The sequence below is a fragment of the Schistocerca gregaria genome, chromosome 5, assembly GCF_023897955.1.
Source record: "Schistocerca gregaria isolate iqSchGreg1 chromosome 5, iqSchGreg1.2, whole genome shotgun sequence".
In the NCBI taxonomy this organism is placed as follows: domain Eukaryota; kingdom Metazoa; phylum Arthropoda; class Insecta; order Orthoptera; family Acrididae; genus Schistocerca; species Schistocerca gregaria.
In genome coordinates this window covers 658,401,776-658,420,813 of record NC_064924.1, presented here as the reverse complement: position 1 = coordinate 658,420,813, position 19,038 = coordinate 658,401,776, and the positions used below count along the sequence as shown (strand labels likewise).

Here is a 19,038-nt window from a genome sequence, read left to right as displayed (position 1 = left end):
TTTCACCAGACGCGTTTCGCTTCATCGAGATAAAGCATCATCAGTAATGATTTTCGCTTGATTTCTCGCTTTCATCGGTAAATGTCGTCTGCTAGCACATCGTTGTTTTTCTGCATTAGACACACAGTTTTGGTCTAATTTTTAGTTGTTATGCAGCAATATGCATTTCTTATATTTTTCACACCACATTTTGACGCACACCGCTTTATTCTGTAAATAGTCGCCGCTCCGACTGGGACATTTGTCGCAGCATCTACATCTATGTGGATACTCTGCAAATCACATTTAAGTGCCTGGCAGAAGGTTCATCGAACCACACCTTCAGTATCGTGTAGTGCGCGGAAAGAACGATCATCTACATCTTTCGATGCGATCTCTGATTTCCCTTATTTTATCATGGTGATCGTTTCCTCCTATGTAGGTCAGCATCAACAAAATTTTCGCAATCGGAAGAGAAAGTTAGTGATTGGAATTTCATGAGAAGATTCTTCCGCAACGAAAAACGCCTTTGTTTTAATGATGTCCATTCCAAATCCTCTATCTCTTCAGTGACACTCTCTCCCCTATTTCGTGATAATACAAAATGTGCTACCCTTAACTATTATGATGTACTAAGTCAATCCTATCTGCTAAGGATTCTACACGCAGCAGTATTGTACCACATTTGTAGTACCCTCGTCATAGATGGCAGCCACCTGTGTTTCAGCCAGTTCTCTACGCTGATCTGCAGCTCGTCGCCTATGCCAAAATGTTATCTTCGTAGCCAGTAGTTAACGTGAGCACATGAAAAGAAGAGGAAGCCAAGTCCGGGCTCTATGGTATGTGATCAAACACTTCCCATCGAAAACGCTGCAGGAGCGTCCTCATTGCACGTGTAGGGTGCGGCCGAGAACTGAAGAACGAAACGCCTGACTGTTATGTCATGCGGGCAGCGTGACATCAGGCGACACGTTGCAATGGGAACCCATACTTGGAAGATCACACTATTTTCTAGGCATATTTATGTACTCAGTGTGCTCTCAGAAATGAAAAGAGAGATGTGATGCCTATCGACATGCATACTAGAGACAGTCCTCAACACACCCGTGTAAAGGATGACTGGGTTTGCAACTTCACTCGGGCTTGTACACAACCTTTTATCAAGACTAGTCTGCAAATGGGGTTTGGTTGTGCACAGCTGCATTCGCGGCCTATATTATTGAGTAAATAGCCAGCCTAAGTACAGCAGTGAATGAATTCTATTATTTGTCTAAGTCACGATCGTTCACAAATGACTTACACCTACAACAGTTTAAAATGAAAACGTTTTTATTTTACTAAATCACATCCACAAAACAAACTGATGGCGAAATGATACTATGTTGGCGGCTCTTAGCTGCACCGACCTTACCGCACCGACAGACCGTGATCAAAACACCACCATCTTTGTCCCCTATCCTCTGACCTGCTACACCACAACTGTTCTTCCACAGTAAACATTACCACATCCAGCAAATTAGTTATACTATTACAGTATCCTTTGTAACTTCACACGGTTTCCACCATCGTTTCCATTTCGCGGTAGATCGGACCTTGTTGTTTTTGTTGTGGTCTTCAGTCCTGAGACTGGTTTGATGCAGCTCTCCATGCTACTCTATCCTGTGCAAACTTCTTCATCTCCCAGTACATACTGCAACCTACACCCTTCTGAATCTGCTTAGTGTATTCATATCTTGGTCTACGATTTTTACCCTCCACGCTGCGCTCCAATGCTAAATTTGTGGTCCGTTGATGCTTCAGAATATCTCCTACCAACCGATCCCTTCTTCTAGTCAAGTTGTACCACAAGCTCCTCTTCTCCCCTATTCTATTCAATATCTCCTCATCAGTTATGTGATCTACCCATCTCATCTTCAGCATTCTTCTGTAGCACCACATTTCGAAAGCTTCAATTCTCTTCTTGCCCAAACTATTTATCGTCCATGTTTCACTTCCATAAATGGCTACACTCCATACAAATACTTTCAGAAATGACTTCCTGACACTTAAATCTGTACTCGATGTTAACAAATTTCTCTTCTTCAGAAACGCTTTCCTTGCCATTGCCAGTCTACATTTTATATCCTCTCTACTTCGACCATCATCAGTTATTTTGCTCCCCAAATAGCAAAACTCCTTTACTACTTTAAGTGTCTCAGTTCCTAATCTAATTCCCTCACCATCACCCGACTTAATTCGACAACATTGCATTATCCTCGTTTTGCTTTTCTTGATGCTCATCTTATATCATCCTTTCAAGACACTATGCATTCCGTTCAACTGCTCTTCCAAGTCCTTTGCTGTCTCTGACAGAATTACAATGTCATCGGGGAACCTTAAAGTTTTTATTTCTTCTCCATGGGTTTTAATACATATTCCAAATTTTTCTTTTGTTTCCTTTACTGCTTGCTCAATATACAGATTGAATAACATCTGGGAGAGACTATAAGCCTGTCTCACTTCCTTCCCAACTACTGCTTCCCTTTCGTGCCCCTTGATTCTTATAATTGCCATCTGGTTTCTGTACAAATTGTAAATAGCCTTTCGCTCACTGTATTTTACCCCTGCCACCTTCAGAATTTGAAAGAGGGTATTCCAGTCAACATTGTCAAAAGCTTTCTCTAAGTCTACAAATACTAGAAACATAGGTTTGCCTTTCCTTAAAAGTCGTAAGGTCAGTATTGCCTCACGTGTTCCAATATTTGTACGGAATCCAAACTGATCTTCCCCGAGTTCGGCTTCTACTACTTTTTCCATTCGTCTGTAAATAATTCGCGTTAGTATTTTGCAGCTGTCGCTTATTAGACTGATTGTTCGGTAATTTTCACATCTGTCAACACATGCTTTCTTTGGGATTGGAATTACTATATTGTTCTTGAAGTCTGAGGGTATTTCGCCTGTTTCATACATGTTGCTCACCAGAGGGTAGAGTTTTGTCAGGACTGGCTCTCCCAAGGCCGTCAGTAGTTCTAATGGAATATTGTCTACTCCCGGGGCCTTGTTCCGACTCAGGTATTTCAGCGCTTTGTCAAACTCTTGGCGCAGTACTGTATCTCCCATTTCGTCTTCATCTACATTTCGAGAATATTGTCCTAAAGTACGTCGCCCTTACTTACCTTAGTTTCTGAATAACCCACGTATCCGCCAGACACAGTAATGTGGCTTGCAATGTATGGAGGTATATTTAGTAGAGTGATATTTCTCGGCTGAAAGTCACGTCTTGGGCTGCCGGCTGCAGTCTTTAACATTTTTCGACGGCGGCTGTACGGAAGTCCCGTGACGGCGGTGCTCTGGAGACCTTTCCAGACCTCCGCACTGGAGACGAGGGCGCCACCTGTTGCCCCCGGCGTCCCCGCCTGCCGCTGCTGCGCCGGCGTCGTGTCACAGCGCGGCGGAGAGCGGCCAGCGCCGTGTCGCCGCGCCAAAACTAATTGCTCGCGAGCGAGCGAGCATAATGGGTAATGGGTGCTCGGGACGCGGGCCCGCAAATCAGCCGGCGTGCGCGACAGCCGGCCATTACTGCGGTGCGCGCCGCGGCGGCAGCGGTGCAGGCCGGCACCGGCGTCCGTGTCAGCGCTGAGCGGCCGCCGGCCCACGTGTAATTACACGTGCGTACGCGCGGCCGCCTAATGATCGCCTTGCCGCGGCTCCAGTTTAATATTTATGAATGCGCGGCCCACGCGCGCAGACTCTTGCGAATCGCTGCGCCAGCCTCGGATCTGCGAGACACAGTTCGCGTCGGAGGCTACCGAGTGTTTCGGGGTGTCCGGTACACCTGGAGACAAACGGGTCACGGAAATGATTCGCTGGCAGATTACCACCTATTTCTGCACCTTGTTTTCGTTCCGAATTAGAGAATCCATTGCTGTGCATTATTCGAGACTTTCGACACCGTTCGTCACAAGCGTCTTCTAATCAAACTCCGTGCCTACGGAGTATCGCCTCAGTTTGTAAGCACCTTTTTAGGTTTTTTTATTGGCAACGCCACGTAGAGCTCTGTATGAAAATCACTGCTGTGTGCAGTCTGTGGCTGGGTGGCATTGTTGTTTGCTATTGTAGTGTTTGGCAGCTGGATGTGAACAGCGCGTAGCGTTGCGCAGTTGGAGGTGAGCCGCCAGCAGTGATGGATGTGGGGAGAGAGATGGCGGAATTTTGAGAGCGGACGATCTGGACATGTGTCCACCAGAAAGAGTAAATTTGTAAATTTGGATATCATGAACTGCTATATATATTATCACCTTTGAACACTATTAATGTAAATACATTGTTTTTTCTCTATCCAAATCTTTCATTTGCTAACTATGCCTATCAGTAGTTAGTGCCTTCAGTAGTTTGAATCTTTTATTTAGCTGGCAGTAGTGGCGCTCGCTGTATTGCAGTAGTTCGAGTAACGAAGATTTTTGCGAGGTAAGTGATTTGTGAAAGGTATAGGTTAATGTTAGTCAGGGCGATTCTTTTGTATGAATTATTGAAAGTCAGATTGCGTTGCGCTAAAAATATTGTGTGTCACTTTAGTGTTGATCAGTATAGGTAAAGAGCGAAATGTCTGAGTACGTTCAGTTTTGCTCAGCTGTTTGAAAAGCAAATTACGTAAGAAATTTATCAGCACAGTAAGTCATTAATTTTTCTAATGGGACGTTACAAGTCGTGCGACTGGATTCGTGATTTCCAGTCAGAAAGGTCACAGTTCGTAGTAATAGATGGAAAGTTATCGAGTAAAACCGAAGTTCAAATGGTTCAAATGGCTCTGAGCACTACGGGACTTAACATCTGAGGTCATCAGTCCGCTAGAACTTAGAACTACTTAAACCTAACTAACCTAAGGACATCACACACATGTCTCAGGCAGTATTCGAACCTGTGACCGTAGCGGTCACGCGGTTCCAGACTGAAGCGCCTAGAACCGCACGGCCACATCGGCCGGCAAAACAGAAGTAATATCTGGCGTTCCCCAAGGAGGTGTTATAGGCCCTCTATTGTCCCTGACCTATATTAACGACATAGGAGACAATCTGAGTAGCCGTCTTAAATTGTTTGCAGATGATGCTGTCATTTACCTTCTTCTAAAGTCATCAGATGATCAAAACGACATGCAAAACGATTTAGATAAGACATCCGTATGGTGCGAATAGTGGCAATTGACCCTGAATATAGAAAAGTGCGAAGCACATGCGTACTAAAAGAAATCAGCTAAATTTCGATTACGCGATAAGTCACACACGTCTGAGGGCTGTCAATTAAACTAATTATTTAGGGATTATAATTACAAATAACCTAAATTGGAACGATCACACAGATAATATTGTGGATAGAGCAAACTAAATACTGCGATTCATTGGCAGAACACTTAGTTGGTGCAACAGGTCTGCTAAAGGGACTTCTTACACGACGCTTGTCCGTCCTATTCTGGAGTAGTGCTGTGAGGTGTGGGATCCGCATCAGGTGTGACTGACGGATGACATCGAAAAAGTACAAAGAAGGGCAGCTCGTTTTGTATTATCGCGAAATAGGGGAGATAGTGTCACAGACAAACGTGAATTGGACTGGCAATCATTAAAACAAAGGCGTTTTTCGTTGCGACGGGATCTTCTCATGAAATTTCAATCACCAGTTTTCTCCTCCGATTGCGAAAACATTCTGTTGGCGCCCACGTAAATAGGGAGAAATGATCATCACGATAAAATAAGAGAAATCAGGGCTCCAACGGAAAAATTTAACTGCTCGTTTTTCCGCGTGCCGTTCGAGAGTGGAACGGTACAGAGACAGCATGAAGGTGGTTAATTGAACCCTCTGCCAGGCACTTTATTTAGAATAGCAGAGTAATCACGTAGATGTAGATGTAGATGAAAATAGGTGTGGACTTGGTCGATAAAACGTGTTCTGCGTACAATGTTCCTGAGATAATTAGTCGAATAAAGAAAAGTAATTCAAAAAATTTATTCACCAATAAATTTGAAGATAAGAGGGTCATTCCTATCTGCGAGTGTAGATGATCAGTAACCGTAATTAATTACAATGTCAAAAATTTCCAGCTGTTACTCGTGTCCTATACCACTGTAGTGCCCTTAGTGGCATATTTGTATATTGTTTTAAAATTTTGACTATACCTGTTATGTATTCAGGTGTAAAATGTTTTTAATGTGTTTTTAATGTTTTGACTAGAGCGATGTCGCTCAAAGTCCCTTTTAACCAAATGTAAGGTAACAGTTTCTTCTGAAGAAGGCGCCCCTAGTTGGCGTTGAAAACTAGTTAAAGAATTTTAATTCTATTTTCAAACGGTTGGCTGGAAATTAGTGACCTTGTATATGTTATTAATTATTAGTAACGTTAGTAACGAGTAACATACTGTGCCACCACAATTTTTGTTTGCCTCTCAATCAGCTCTCTATCACGTACAACTCGCGTTCGTTTCTGCGACTCTGCTCGGTTTCAGTTGCACAAGTGACTTATTAACGCTTTACACAGAAACACAAAAATGCTTTGTAGGTGTATGAAAATTGCGTTACCAAATAAATAGGGAAAGATCCAGTCAGATGAGAAACTAGTCTAGACAACGTTTTAGAGCAATCATCAAATTTAAAATCTCATCACATAATAGGAGTAAAATAATAAATCATATACAGAGTTGGACCGATCGCCTACAAAGAATCGAAAGTACCAGGTTTCTCAGTGCAGGCCTGGATTACATGCCGAAGGGAAGTAGAGGTTGAGGAAGACTCCAGGACGCGGTGGAAACAACTGAGAAGTCGGAACGAGCAAGAATATCCAACCCATGAACTGGAGAAGACGAAGAAGAGATGCATGGAAGCACCCTAGCAGTTAACGTAAAGACGCGTCAAAATTCAACTGATTGTGAACTTGCCAGGGGTGGTAACAATACCTATCGACAGATTTGCTAGAGACGATTTCGAAACTTTTTTCGACTTTCAACCTTAAAAACAGGATACACGAACTGCAGCATTTACTGCCAACTATAGCTCTTGAGAGCGTTCCGAGAGAGGATTTGAAGACTTTGTTCGACTCCCTAATCCAAAAGAGAATTTACAACAGCCGCAGAACTTTCTTCTCCACGATAACGGTTCAGCTGTATTTGCTCTCCGTGATCAAGGTAGCCAAAGTAGCCAAAGAAATGACGAAGAAACCGAGTGTTGAGTCTGGAAGTAAAGTTGTGATATAAACGCGAAATTCATTCTTCGTGTTTGAATGAGATGCGTTAGATTCATAGAATTTGGATTAGACGCTCCTTGTGTTTTTCGTGTTTGCAGTTAAAATTTTTGGGTATAAGGTCCGCCAGTTATGCAACACACTGTTTTTTCCAAGTTCCCAAACATATTTCAGCACCTCTGTTCCATCGTCAGTGGCTTTCTGTTTTATTTATTCTTTACATTCGGTTTGCATGGTTTTGCAGAACCGCTTGCGTTTTGTTTCTTATAGGTAGCTTGTCATGTTTTGTGTGGCAAGCCCTTTTTTGTCAGTATCCTAATGAGGTGTTGCGAAGCACACGTAACTATAACACGTGTTTTCGGAGATACGTGTTATATTTACGTGTGATTTTGCGCACAGGAACGTCTTCAAATCTTCCCTCGATAGGCAGTTCCCAGATATGACAAGTACGTAGTCAGCTACCTGCTGATGCCAATGATCTAACAAGCATTTCTATGGCGTATTTCACAGAACTGTGTAAAGCGTTATTAATTTGCTTAAGAAACAGAAACAGCGCTGAGACACAGAACCAAAACATACTGATTATACGTGAGAGTGAACAGATTGACAAGTAAAAATGAAAGGTGGCACAGTACAATTAGTACTGGTAAGTTAGGAATGAATTATGTCACTTTCTTGGTGCAACTGAGAGGTATTTCGAAATCTTTCATTGAACACGAGAAATTGAAGACATGCATACACAATATATCCTTCAACAGGACGTTTGAAATTTTAACAAAAAATAATGGTTTACTTCGAAATTATGTTTTTATCAGGTTTAAATGCTTTATTTACAGTTATTTATCGCCTCTTCGTCGTATGAAAAATTGTGCAATCGTTGAAATTGTTGTATTATAGCAAAGCCGTGCTTTCGAGGTAGCACTGATTTCTTACAGACTATTTTATCAGAAACCAAGGACCGAGCCGGATCTATATGCTGCCTGTCCACACCTACCTGTTTCTTCAACGGGATGTTTACTTCATGACAAGATAACGTAAATGAGAGAACCACACAGTTATATGGCTCGGGGCACCACAGTTACCTCTGGTGGCTCTACGTCGAATAACATCAACCAGCTGTATCATAGAACCCTAAGAAACTCGGTGCGCAAGTATCGTGGGTTCTCTCATCGTTTTCGACAGCGCCTTATGATTACCCTGTTTGTTGTGTTGACTTCAGTCGTGACTCAGTAGTAAATGTTGATGCACAGTTGGCTGCCGGAACGGTGTATGAATTGGTTTCACGTTGTAACTGTACACAACATAATGGAACGCTCGTGTAGGTCAAACGTAGGAAGAAACAGATTAGTTCTGGTCACGCGCATGTTTTCCTGCGTGCATGCGATGTTCAATTAACCACTCTGTCTCATGACCACTGTCTCCCTCCACTGTCTTCGCTTCAACCCTCCCGTCTTCGTGCTCTGTCACTGCAGCAATATGCTCTGTATCACGTGCGATCTTGTCTAACAGGTTATCTCACGCTATTAAGTTCCAGAAAGGATATTAGTTATTAACTTGACAGCGGTGTCACGAGCAGAAATAAAACGATCACATAACTCACGCGCTCTAATTACTAACTTTCTGGGTATTGTGTAACACTGCACAACTGGTTCACAAGGGCGGGCAGGTTAGATAAATATGGGGTCTGTTCATGCAGAGATTACAATAGTCCATGTTCCACGGTCGACTGTCGCACAAAGGGGCGAATAAGACGATAGCAAAGCCTTTTCTCTTTTCCGTCACTGATATTTGAAAGAAACATATTTAGCGTTTGTGTGTCTACACTACTGAAACGGCTTGGTACAGGAGAGTAGCGCGCTAAAGAATGTCTGCTGAGATCGCCGACCTGTTCAGCAGTGTTCAGCTAAAATCTCTGAAAATCATACACAAGGACGGTTTATCGACGGAAATCGACGAATTCTATCGATTACACGTGAGATTAGTGCACTTTCAAGTTCACAACAAATTTACTCACGGATGTATACCATATGAAAAATAATTTTAGTTGAGCTTCCAGCATAGCATTCAGCGTGATTTAAAGTGTATTTCCATCCCGAGCACGAAACGTTTAAGGCTTAGCACTATATCAACAGAGTGTTGTAACAATACTGGGAGTAAAACGCAGGGGCATATAAATCTCTGCGAACGGTTTTGGACCTTGCAAAGGGAAAGTAGCGCGAGCTCAGCAGCAACCGAGCGCAACGTTTACCGCCACGAGCGAAATTGCATGTCTGCCACAGATATATCTCAAGTCATGCGCAACGCTCCCGGAATGGCTAACACAGCGGTGACTGCGCTCCCCGCTAAGCTGGCCTCTGTGGAAACCGGAAGCGTGACTACTCGCTGGGATCTAGGAGGAGTTATGAAGCGGTATTCGTTCACGTTTATTTACTTCGGGTGCATGATGATGCCGCGAAATGCATGAAAACGTTACTTACAGCCTTTCAAATGTGTGTGCGTGAGTGTGTTTATATTTCATGCCCCACGACGTCGTATCGCGTGGATTATTGCTTGTTAAACAGAATGTCTTAATAAGCAAGTTGCTCTAACAGAGAACTCATTCACCCGGGAAAATATTTTCGCGAAGGTGGAGAGTGTGTCAGGTATATCAGATCAATGAACATGATTACAGTCATCAGCTCCCATGATTGCATTTAATTTTGTCCAAATTTAAATGTAAGTACGCTGAACACACAGCAAGATTCCAAAAACAAAGTGCCATCCAGTGCTGTAATGGTACTGTACTATGAATTCGAACAGAAAGAGTTCATCTTTTGCTGGCTTTATTTCTTCGGTACGTACTCTGTTGACATTAAGAGACCGTGTACTGGATCTTGAAAACCGCGCACCAAAAACTGCGAAAAAAATGGTAAATGAGGGAAATAACAAAACATGCGAGAATTATGTAACTTTTAATGCTTGTTGTAGCGCTATACCGTATTAAAAACTCTGCAATAATAGTACAGAGTATATTCTTGACATCGACTATGAAGCTTCGTTGTTGCCAAACTCAATAGTGTTCCACAGCAGTGAAATGCTGTAGTTGTATTAATACATCTGTGCACCTTGAGCAAAATGCAGTGCATATTTTCACGAGTTCGTCTCGCTCAAGAGAAAGGGAGTCTACACGCAAGTAGATGGGACTACAGGCATCAAAAATCATAATGCAGCGCAATGAAACGTATTTCTGACTGAAGGTGAATTTCTGAGTAGTTGTGACTGTCATCCTACTGACACTTACATAAACTTCTAGAACTGACGAGACAGAGAAGACACCTTTCTTTCAGTTTTTGTATCAGAAATTTATAGACTTACTGATGGTCGTGCGAGCTGCCGGGCAGAGTGACGTCACCATGATCGCGCTCTGTGTCCGGTGAGCCATCCTCCAGTTGGTGGCGCGCTTGCGGTCGCGTTGTGACGACCGCTGCCCTCCGCCCATACAGCTGGCGGTAGTACTTTGATTGGTCGCCGTGCAACCAACACACTTTCCACCAGTGACGGCACATCAGCAAGCCACCACCACTCCCACTGTTGTCTGCAGCCATCGCCAGAAAGCATTACTGGCAGCTTACAACACTACACTTAACGATTTTCTGATTGCTCAGAGGTCACTGACACACGGTAGGCATTAGAACACGTCGTCGAGAATTACACTTCCTACGTTACACACAATGGGTACACGGTCTTCGATAAATGCTCGATCGTGTTAAGAACACAATCTGAACCGATCATACCTCAACTGAAACACTTCACGTTACTCACCAACCAAACTGAAAAACAACAGCACAAACGAAATAATCACCGATCGATTACGGTATACTCAGTGGCACTATTTCGTTGTGAATGGTGCACAGAAATAGTATTAACGCTTGTCATTAATCACGAAAGAAACTACAAACTGGAATATGCACTGACACATTTCACTTGTAATAATAAATAATGTAAAACAGCTTCGATTCTCTATCACTGACACACAGAAATAGTAACACTTCTCACTGCGTTTATCAACTCCATGTTAAAGAAAAATTAAACAGAGGTACGAAACTTGTTCCCTTCTGTTCCGGCTTTAAAGGTACACAGAATTACTGTACACAACAATGTTGTGACAGAGCCAGTTATTTTGCTAAATCTTCCGCGGAACGCTGCACCACCGCGGAAGCTAACTACCCGTTGACTTTTACTGCCAAGGACGGGTACACTTTAAATCACGGGGCACGACGAGTTCGTCGCCTAACCGCGCGTCGAAGTCTCCGCTCAAGGTAGGCGGCGCAGCGCAGCGCGGGCACACGACCACGCTCACCGGGAGCGCGCTTCAAACTGACTTCACTTGTCGCTGAAGTGACGAGCTCTCCGGCGCTGGCGGCCGGTGGGCCGGGCTACCAGCGCGAGGCGAGCTAGTAGCCGTCCTGAAAATACCAGCTTCGCCGGGCGCGGCGGCGCGCCGCAGCGCTGCGCACCGCGTACTCTGCGACCGGAGCCTCGCACGACGCCGGCGGATTCCAGTTAAAGCTGCAGCAGTGTTAAAGGGTATCGGAATAAATAGAAGCTATCGTCGTATAGTTTGTAAGCTGAAGGGCGAGCTATGTTTGTGGTGCGGGAAGCGACCTTCATCGAAAGAACGTTGAAACTGCCATACGGCATGCAGTGATCTAGGTAGATGCAAGTCGTATGCGTTTCTTCCGTTTGTTATCTTAGTTAATATTTCTGATATTGTGCTAACACATACAATGGAAGGTAAAACACTCCACCGGCGTGTCTGGGCACTGCTTCGCCATTTATTTAAGGAAGGGTTGGTATAATTCTGTGAAACTACCTGTAGGTGCTCCTTGTGTTACGATGGGGCAGAGAGAGTGGAGATTCGCCTGCTCGTTCTTCAGTGTGCAAACAGACTATACCTGTCCTTTTAAAGATTTTGGGCTGTAGCATGAGAACAGTTCATTCCTTCGCTGCTTCTTCTTGTCACTCACTCCGTTTTTCATGATTCGACAGCTTCAGTCAACCAACACTCACAGATTATGACATTCGTCTTGAAGTTGTCTTGTTTTTCATTCTACATATTCTAAGCTGCGCATTCGTTGCTTTGACACTGCTGGAAACATAGACACTTTTTTTTCCTTACTAAGTTCTTGAACTCCTTATAACTTGTAGATAAAACTGATATTTGACAGCTCAAGACGAACCCGAACAAATTTAAAGGTATTGATCACACATTATTTTAAATTTTAGCTGCTCAATGATACGATGGTCAAGTGCAAACGCATCAGTTAGGGGTAGCGCTGAATTACCATATTCATGTGTGATTTCTGAAGTTTTTTCATCATGATTCATAGAAAATTTTTATGGCATCCAGAAGAGCTGATGGTTGCATTTTGTATGCAGAATACATCACAAATTCGGGTAGCTAGTCTGGACTATGCCGTTTGTACCACAGAAAGACTTCATTGTTTGGTTTTGAAAATGTAATAACAGATTATTTACAGACAAAACTACAGGAACTGTGGACCGTCTGATATGCAAGCAACTATTCATTGGTATGCCTAAACATGCTGACACTTTACAGAATTGAATAGAAGTTCCCATTCATGAGGGAATAAGTGTGCTGAAACGTGTTTGGACAAGAAAATTAATAGCTCTCTGTACAATAGTCGGATCTAAACTTCTATACAGAAAATGTGCCTACGCCCTTTTATGCACAGAACTATTGCATACCTGGGTGTGTGTTTATTTCAGTCTCTTATTAGAGCATCTCCTCCTGCCCCCTCCTTCTGTCCATCTACTCCTCCCCCTCTCTGTCCGTCTCCTTCTCTTTCCTATCTCTGTCCATCTCCGTCACCCTTCTCTCTCCATGTTATTACACGCACCCAAGTAGAAGGTTGCTGGTTCTTATCCTCGCACTACTTATTTCCAAGAAATCTTTGATCAGGATCAAACAGGATAAGTAACATTTTAAAGGCAAAGGGTTTCTCTGTACATTTTTGTGTCTCTCTGAAAATAGGTAGTTGCTTGTTCAATGCAAAAGACAAACAACCAGCCATCACAAAAGTGCGGTTTATAAGATCATATGCCAAGAGTGTCCATCTTGTCCATCTTGCTACAATGGACAGACTGGGAGGTCAATCTGAACCAGGCTTAAAGACGATCGTAGGACGCGGAGACTGAGGAAGCTTGATTCACTCTTTCCAGGATATTGCCTTAACAAAAGTCACAAGTACTTAAGAGATGTAGAAGTCTTAGACAAAGAGAAAAAATCGACAAAACTCAGCAGTTAGAAATTCTAGAAAGAAAAAAAAACAGTAGTGTACGTTCCCACAGAAAAAATTAAAAAAGCAAACCTAGTTCAATTATTCGCCTCTCTTAGATGATATCACAACTAAACAGCAGTAAAACTTTGAGCCTCAGTCCACGAGTACATTAAAATTTATAGGCTGATGCATAAGTTTATTCCTAGGTATGTTTTTTCATGTTAGTGTAACTGCGGAATTGTATAATTCAAGATATAATTTGTGAAAAACTGGTATTGAAACAATTTTATATTAAGCCAAGGACCGATACATTAAGAAGCAGAGCTGTTTATCTTTGCTTATCATCATGTTTATCTTTGCCTCATCACCTTTGGAATTAGTAATGTACTTGAAAATAGGCTTATGATCCGAATCTCGGTTGTACAGTCACCAAGATAAACTTTGTGAAACAAGGCAAATAAACAATGGTTCTTTAATTAATTTACTCTGTTTCACCAAGAATCTACAGTTAATCCAGTCAGGATGATTTTGAATATGTTTTAATTCTTTAGAAATAATTAATTATCATTAGGACTAAGATTAAACATAAAAGCAACTCATATACAGTGCTGAAATTTTGTAAGGTAACTTCACATTAGTTGGCAGTTTCCTTTCTAGGACGTATTGGTGGAGTTGCATTCAAACAATATGCGCGAAAGCTAACGAAAAAAATAGCAGAGTCTGACATGTGAAATAAATAATTTCATTATGAGATGAGTTCAGGTTTTTCATCGTAGATGTTCTTTCTTTCCTTCTCATTTCTTCCGTGAATTACAGATGTCCACGTTTTAATATGAAAATTATGAGAGTTAGATAATGGAAAAATAAAGTAACGATGAAGTTTTCTTAATGTGAGAGGTCTCAAACTTCATTCCAAACACGTGAAGACCGATGTAACCGTAGGCTTCCGTGGCCGTTGTCAATGTCAATAAAATTCTTCTGGGTTAGAGACCGCATTGTCATTTATAAAATTCCAACGTTTCGGCGTCTGTTGCAAGACGCCTTCCTCAGGGCGATGTCCTTGAGGACAATATTATGGAAATGGAAGAGGATGTAGATGAAGATCAAATTGGAGATACGATACTGCGTGCAGAGTTTGACAGAGCACTGAAAGACCTGAGTCTAAACAAGGCCCCAGGAGTAGACAACATTCCATTGGAACTACTGACGGCCTTGGGAGAGCCAGTCCTGACAAAACTCTACCATCTGGTGAGCAAGATGTATGAAACAGGCGAAATACCCTCAGACTTCAAGAAGAATATAATAATTCCAATACCAAAGAAAGCAGGTGTTGACAGATGTGAGAATTACCGTACTATCAGTTTAATAAGTCACAGCTGCAAAATACTAACGCGAATTCTTTACAGACGAATGGAAAAACTAGTAGAAGCCGACCTCGGGGAAGATCAGTTTGGTTCAAATGGTTCAAATGGCTCTGAGCACCATGGGACTTAACATCTATGGTCATCAGTCCCCTAGAACTTAGAACTACTTAAACCTAACTAACCTAAGGACATCACACAACACCCAGCCATCACGAGGCAGAGAAAATCCCTGACTCCACCAGGAATCGAACCCGGGAACCCGGGCGTGGGAAGCGAGAACGCTACCGCACGACCACGAGATGCGAGCAAGATCAGTTTGGATTCTGTAGAAATGTTGGAACACGTGAGGCAATACTGACCCTACGACTTATCTTAGAAGCTAGATTAAGGAAGGGCAAACCTACGTTTCTAGTATTTATAGACTTAGAGAAAGCTTTTGACAATGTTGACTGGAACACTCTCTTTCAAATTCTGAAGGTGGCAGGGGTAAAATACAGGGAGCGAAAGGCCATTTACGATTTCTACAGAAACCAGATGGCAGGTATAAGAGTCAAGGGGCATGAAAGGGAAGCAGTGGTTGGGAAGGGAGTGAGACAGGGTTATAGTCTCTGCCCGATGTTATTCAATCTGTATATTGAACAAGCAGTGAAGAAAAGAAAAGAAAAATTCGCAGTAGGTATTAAAATCCATGGAGATTAAATAAAAACTTTGAGGTTCGCCGATGACATTGTAATTCTGTCAGAGACAGCAAAGGACTTGGAAGAGCAGTTGAACGGAATGGACAGTGTCTTGAAAGGGGGGTACAAGATGAACATCAACAAAAGCAAAACGAGGATAATGGGATGTAGTCGTATTAAGTCGGGTGATGCTGAGGGAATTAGATTAGGACGAGAGACAAAGTGGTAAAGGAGTTTTGGTATTTGTGGAGCAAATTAACTGATGATGGTCAAAGTACACAGGATATAAAATGTAGACTGGCAATGGCAAGGAAAGCGTTTCTGAAGAAGAGAAATTTGTTAACATCGAGTACAGATTTAAATGTCAGGAAGTCATTTCTGAAAGTATTTGTACGGAGTGTAGCCATTTATGGAAGTGAAACATGGACGATAAATAGTTTGGACGAGAAGAGGATAGAAGCTTTCGAAATGTGGTGCTACAGAAGAATGCTGAAAATTATATGGGTAGTTCACATAACTAATGAGGAAGTATTGAATAGGACTGGGGAGAAGAGAAGTTTGTGGCACAACTTGACCAGAAGAAGGGATCGGTTGGTAGGACATGTTCTGAGGCATCAAGGGATCACAAATTTAGTATTGGAGGGCATCGTGGAGGGTAAAAATCGTAGAGGGAGACCAAAAGATGAATACACCAAGCAGGTTCAGAAGGATGTAGGCTGCAGTAGGTACTGGGAGATGAAGAAGCTTGCACAAGATAGAGTAGCATGAAGACCTGCATCAAACCAGTCTCAGGACTGAAGACCACAACAACAACAGTTTTTCCTGGGCTGCTTTATTTATTTATTTTTTTCAAACTAACCAGCATTCGACTTACGTGAACGACACAGACAGTGCACCTTTCCCACCACCATTGCGGCAGTGCAACACACTGTTTCCTCCTTACCCGACCTGACGTATTTCCTTATGTGGGTAGGAGATCACGAACACCAGCTGAAGACCTTTCTTGCTTTCATACACAGGGATATCCCAAGTTCTACGTATGTTAGTTTCGGATTTTTCTCCTTTAGAACTATGAAACTAACAGCAAAAATGATACGTTCCTTTTCAAACAGCTAAGTTAATACCGATATCTCTGTGATTATGAGGAGAGAGTATGTATCACCCAGTGAGAAGTTTCTCTCAATTCATCTGAGTGATGACAGAATTACGTTATCTTAAACTAGTGAAAAAATAGATGAGTAAACAACTTAGTTGAATTATCTTATAAACAGGTGGATTCAAAAGGATGCGCACAAATTGAAGAGTTCATGCAGGAGTCAAAATACAACTGCGGGGTAAGAACCTAAGTTCTTGGAAGTAACCCTGAAGCAGCAAAGGTTTTGGTATGCCAGCAACAACAATTGGTATCTCGAATCCTCTGTCAACTCTTTGAAGTTTTGTGCAACCATTTGGATCACCCTATAAATTCTTTTGAAACTAGATCTGTAAAAATTTGTTTACTTTTAACAAAGTTTTATTCCAAACTTTTAATTACATTTTATTGTTCTATTAAGTTTAAATGTCTAAAACACTTGAACTGATCTGTATATGCGTGAATAAGTTATTAATTACCTAGGTGCCAGACTACGTGAAATTTACAGAGGGACTGTTCTTCAGAATATCAGATACTTTCTGTAAACAGTGACCCAGAAGTATGCTGGACGCTGCAATGGACTGTCGGGTTTTGGACTAGGTGGCTAATGAAAAATATTATAAAACAACAGATGCATGTATATGCGTGATAGATGCTGCAACTGGAAACATTGTTATCTATTTCACCAGAAGTAACATTCCGTTAATGTGATGTAGTAATCTGATGTAATGTTAATCCGAAACTTGAAGATTGTCACGTTCACAAACACTTCATTTTATCTGTTATTAGTTTTATGTCGTAATTTCATTTACTGACACGTTCCATGCCCTTGGAGATTCGCTCCTGAATTTGGTCCCAGGGAACCAGACGTGTAAATAAGTAAATAAAATGAACTACGAACAGGGAAGTAATGAATGTTACCGAGAATTAAAACGTTTCATTACCGTCAGTATATCGAATGGTCTCGCCAGTAAATTCAACGGTAAATTGCGTGACAAATAGTAAAATAGTACAAAAATGCCATTTCTGCTATGTATATCATCTTTAACATATTTCTCTTAATTACATGCAAACGTTAAGATGAATTTATCACTTCTTTCTTTAATGTACTTACAGGTAAAGCTTTTAAGTACATTACCTCACAGGTGAAGCTATTAAATAAGCCATTTTGAATCGCAAAGAACCAGTACGTTTTCTTTTTTTGTTTTTAGTTTTTATACTACTAGGCGTATGATGGAAGGTTTGAGATTTAGATCTTACAATGAACTTTGCGGTTAAAGGTAAAGAACCCGTTGGTATGATTTTAAATGTATCAAGGCTTTACTTCTGTTAGAAAACATTACACAGTTACTTGTTTCAGGAAAAATGACTTCCGAGAACGAACGTTATTGAACACCGTTCTTATATAAAGGCGCCCACTTCATGTCAATTTTCTCCAGTCATTTCTCACCACAGGAAAACACTCCAGTGGTTTCTTAAGGAAGTCAATGAATTTGAAATTCATGTTCGTGTAGACCACGCGGTGTCCGTTACTTTAGAATTGCGTGAGTGGAGAACCACTGTGTGTGAGTAGCATTTCGTTGCAATGTACGGCAAAGACAAAAAACCGTTAAAATAACAAATAATCGGTTAGTTTAAAAATAAATTTTTGACGACATTGGTGATTGTTAACTGAGAAAAGTAGGTGTTGATCCCTACTTTACGATAACTGCATGAAATAATCGCAGATATACAGTTCTACTACAGGTAAATAAAATAGAGATGAAGTGCAGAGTAAAATGGACAACAATGAATATCAATGGTTCGTATGACTCTGAGCACTATGAGACCATCTGAAGTCATCAATCCCCTAGAACTTAGAACTACATAAACTAACTAAACTAAGGACATCACATACATCCATGCCCGAGGCAGGATTCGAACCTGCGTCCGTAGCGGTCGCGCGGTTCCAGACTGGTCAGTATCAATAACAGAGATCTGGACGTTAGGATATTAGACTTTACATACCAATTCGTACAAAAGAATCTGGTAGACTACTTGAATAACGTGTAATATCCAGAAGGATCCTGCCAGAAACTCAAAACGACTGTTTTTTTTCAGGTTGTTTACATATGTCCAACTAACCTGAAAAGAAGCAAATCTGCATTGCCTGTTTTCCAGCAGAGAGAGAGAGAGAGAGAGAGAGAGAGAGAGAGAGAGAGAGAATAATTGTTCAAAATAAACGCTTAGAGCCAAAATTTTTTTAAGAATGATAAAGGAGAGCCATATTTAGGTGTTTACTTATAATACATAAAAGGCTACTGTAGTTTGCGTCTTACTTGCGCTAGTCTGAAGCCGTTCACTACAACGAAGGTTTGAAATTTAGATCATAGAGTCAACTTTTTGGTTACTGAGACACATAT

The 19,038-nt window shown here is 41.7% G+C and overlaps 1 protein-coding gene across 1 annotated transcript in view; it reads right to left on the bottom strand.

Annotated features, from left to right (window-relative positions):
* The window catches only part of LOC126273435 (protein prickle-like), a 566,943-nt gene extending 555,454 nt beyond the window's left edge, over nt 1-11,489 (bottom strand). Inside the window, exon 1 of the mRNA XM_049976988.1 lies at nt 10,537-11,489. Coding sequence (XP_049832945.1) covers nt 10,537-10,766 — 230 coding nt within the window. The 5' untranslated portion in view covers nt 10,767-11,489. The remainder of the gene's footprint in view (nt 1-10,536) is intronic.
* Between the last annotated feature and the right edge of the window lie 7,549 nt (nt 11,490-19,038).